Here is a 3,307-nt window from a genome sequence, read left to right on the forward strand (position 1 = left end):
ACTAGCAATAACCAGCTTATGACTAACATCAACCACCAAGAACCTGCTTAAACCAGCTCATGATGACTAGCATCAACCAGCAAGAACCAGCTTAAAACTAGCTCAAGAACCAGAACCCTAACCAGTTTAAAGCAGCATATTACTAGCAAAAAACGGCAAGAACCAGCTTAAATCAACTTATCACTAGCAACAACTAGCTTAAATCAGCTTATTACTAGCAACAACCAGCAAAAACCAGGTTAAACCAGCTTATTACCAATTAGCTTAAAGCAGCTTATTACAAGTAACAACCAGCAAGAACCATCTGAAATCGGTTTATAGCTAGCAACAACCAGCTTAAAAGCAGCTTATTACTAGCAACAACCAGTTAAAAATAAGCTCAGGACTAGCAACAACCAGCAAGAAGTAGCTTACGCTGTGTCGAAACTTACCTTAAAAGCATTCTGTTTTTTCAGCACGGATAACAAAGAAATCTGCATAATCTCACCAGATCAACTATAAACAAGAATCACACAACCTCTACATATTCCTATGCATTATTTGAGCTCTACTAACCTTATTAAAGGGCCTCACTCGGACTGCCACTTTCACGCAGTCCTTGCTGGCCATTTCGCTTGCCTTCGCCCTCATGCTCACATGGACACAGCAGACACAGAAGCACAGAGTGGGTGACAGCCTGAAACCTGAGCTCTTTGTTACGCTTACTTTCTAACAGAGACCAGCAAGATGAATAATACAGTACCCCTAGTGTAAAGATCACTTCCACTGTCTCCACACTATGAGGAGCCTTTTTTAGTTAGGATATTGACTGTGATATTTTCTAAGTGACCGATGTTTAAACACTCCATGTTATTAGTGAGTTTGATTAGGGTTACAGAGTTGTAAATGGACCAAATGATGGACCTATCATTGTTTACTCAGCTACAGTTTTCACTGAAAAGGGAATTAGAGCTAAACTGTGGAGGGCTGAGTTTGACCACCCTGGTTTAGATTTACTTGGGGGGGGGGGGGGGGGGTGTATGGCTGTACACGACGTATCTGAAGAGCTGGGAGGGATGCGGTGGAGAGGGATGCGCGATGTACTGTGTTAAACCGGAATTGGGCAGGAGACACACAATTTGCAGCAGATTATCATTAATTTGCGGGCATCTGAGAGTCTCTATCAATTTGCAGGAGACTCCTGGAACTTCCAAGAGACTTGGGATATTTTCCCTGTCTATTACCAGATTGCCCATCAAAGGCACAATTGTCTAGAAGGGTATAAACAGAGGTCGGAGCCAGCTCCAACTGTGTGGGGCTTCAAGTGGGCTGTACAAACCTGGAGTTTTTACATATTTATTGCATAGGTCTCAAACTCGATTCCTGGAGAGCCGTGGGTCTGCAGGTATGCTCTAACCCTAATCAAACACATCTGATCCAAATAATCAAAGTGTTCAAAAGAGTCTCCAACACCTTGATTAGTGGCATCATCTGTGTTTGATTAGGGTCGGAGCAAAACTGTGCAGAGCGGCAACCCTCCAGTAATCGAGTTTGAGACCTATGATTTAATGTCTTGTAGATGCGCGTTTCTCAACCAAGTTCCTGGAGAACCACCAACACTGCATGTTTTGCATGTCTCCTTTATCTTTCACTCCCTTTACAGGTCTTTGAGTCTCTGCTAATGAGCTGACAGTTGGAATCAGGTGTGTTTGGAATCAGGTGTGTTTGGTTAAGGAGACATGGAAAATGTGCAGAGCTACTGGTCCTCCAGGAAGGTGGTTAAGAAACTCCTCTGTGAATGTCTATGTCTACCACCTCTCAGTAACCTCCTGTTTTATTAAGGTCTACACCTGCCCCAACCCTAAATCCAAACTCACAGTAAACTGATGTGTGTTAATGTCTACCACCTGAACCCAGTCCACCTGTGGTGTAAGTCCCTCCCAATTAGAGGTCACCTAACCTATTTGCAGTGTAATCCCATCGACTTGGAAGTCTCCGGGCTGCAGTGATATCTACTTGCAATTACCCAGAGTAGCCCTACAACAGGAGTGCTTAACCCTGTTCCTGAAGATCTACTGTACCTTCCTACAGAGTTTAGCTGCAGTCACACTAGACTTATCTCCCCATAGACTTCCATTCATACGCACGCGAATGCGTCAGATCGGAAATGCAGGCTTGTGCGTCAAGTTTCGCAGATCACTGCGTTGGAAAGTTCAAGCTTGGTGAACTTTGACCTGCGAAATCGCATCATTTGCCAGCGTGAGACCAATCAAGGATCAAAACATGACCTCTCTGGACAGTAATTTCAAAACATGGACCAATCGCTCGCTTTTTAATGTAAAATCATCTTGTTTAATCCTGCCCCTTTTCGCAGCGCCATACGACAGAATTTCGCAAGCTCAAACTCCAGTGTGACCGCAGCTTTATGCCAGAAAGATCATGTTTTGATCCTCGATTGGTCTCACGCTGTCATTTCGCAGGTCAGAGTTCACTAGGCTTAAACTTTGCAGTGCAGCAACCTGTGAAACTTGACGCATAACCCTGCATTTCTGGTCTGACGCATTCGCGCGAGTATAAATGGAAGTCTACGAGGAGAAAAGTCTAGTATGACTGCAGCTTTAAGCTTCTACCCTGATCAAACACACCTGAAACAATTAACTAGGACATGGGTGTCCAAACTCGGCCCTGAAGGTGCATATTCTAGTTCCAACCCAAATTAAACACACCTGAACCAGCTAATCAAGCTCTTTCTAAGTATACAGAAACATCCAGCAAGGTGTGTTAAAGGAAGTTGGAGCTAAACTATGCAAGACACCGGCCCTCCAGGACCGAGTTTGGACACCCCTGAACAGTACTTACAGGCAGGTGTGTTGGATATGGGTTGCAACTGAAATCTGCAGGAATGTGGATCTCCAGGAACATTGCTCAAAAAATGGGCTTGTGTAAAAATCAGTTAGAGCAGATGGGCTGAAGCAAGTTGTCTCATTGCATCTACTGGTATGTGGTTTATTCTTACTTAGCCTGCTGCTGACAAGAAACACACTATAGCCTGCTCATGTCAGAGTTACTCTCACCCAGCTGTCTTATTACTACTCGTCTAGAAAAATCACCTGGATTTTTACTCCTGCCCATTTTTGCTCTGTATTCAACACTTATTATGAGAGCTGATTGCCTGATCACCATCAGATCAACTCAGAGCTTAATATGCAGCCTTACTTGGAGGTTAAAATGTTTACTGTGTTTTGGCTGATCAGATATTGGGAGTATGTCTTTACTTCTTTTAAGAAAACGGCTATAGTAAATTGTGAAGAAACACAATACATCAAGC

At 43.6% G+C, this 3,307-nt stretch overlaps 1 protein-coding gene across 4 annotated transcripts in view; it reads right to left on the bottom strand.

Annotated features, from left to right (window-relative positions):
* Positions 1–647, bottom strand: part of kif28 (kinesin family member 28) — a 39,875-nt gene extending 39,228 nt beyond the window's left edge. For all 4 annotated transcript variants that reach the window (XM_087290144.1, XM_087290143.1, XM_087290142.1 and 1 more), the window contains exon 1: positions 556–647. Coding sequence is in view for 2 of the 4 variants with exons in the window: in XM_087290142.1 (XP_087146268.1) it covers positions 556–630 (75 nt within the window). In the remaining 2 variants the exon portion in view is untranslated. The remainder of the gene's footprint in view (positions 1–555) is intronic.
* Between the last annotated feature and the right edge of the window lie 2,660 nt (positions 648–3,307).

Source organism: Danio rerio, chromosome 17 (assembly GCF_052040795.2).
Source record: "Danio rerio strain M-AB ecotype USA chromosome 17, GRCz13ab, whole genome shotgun sequence".
NCBI lineage: Eukaryota > Metazoa > Chordata > Actinopteri > Cypriniformes > Danionidae > Danio > Danio rerio.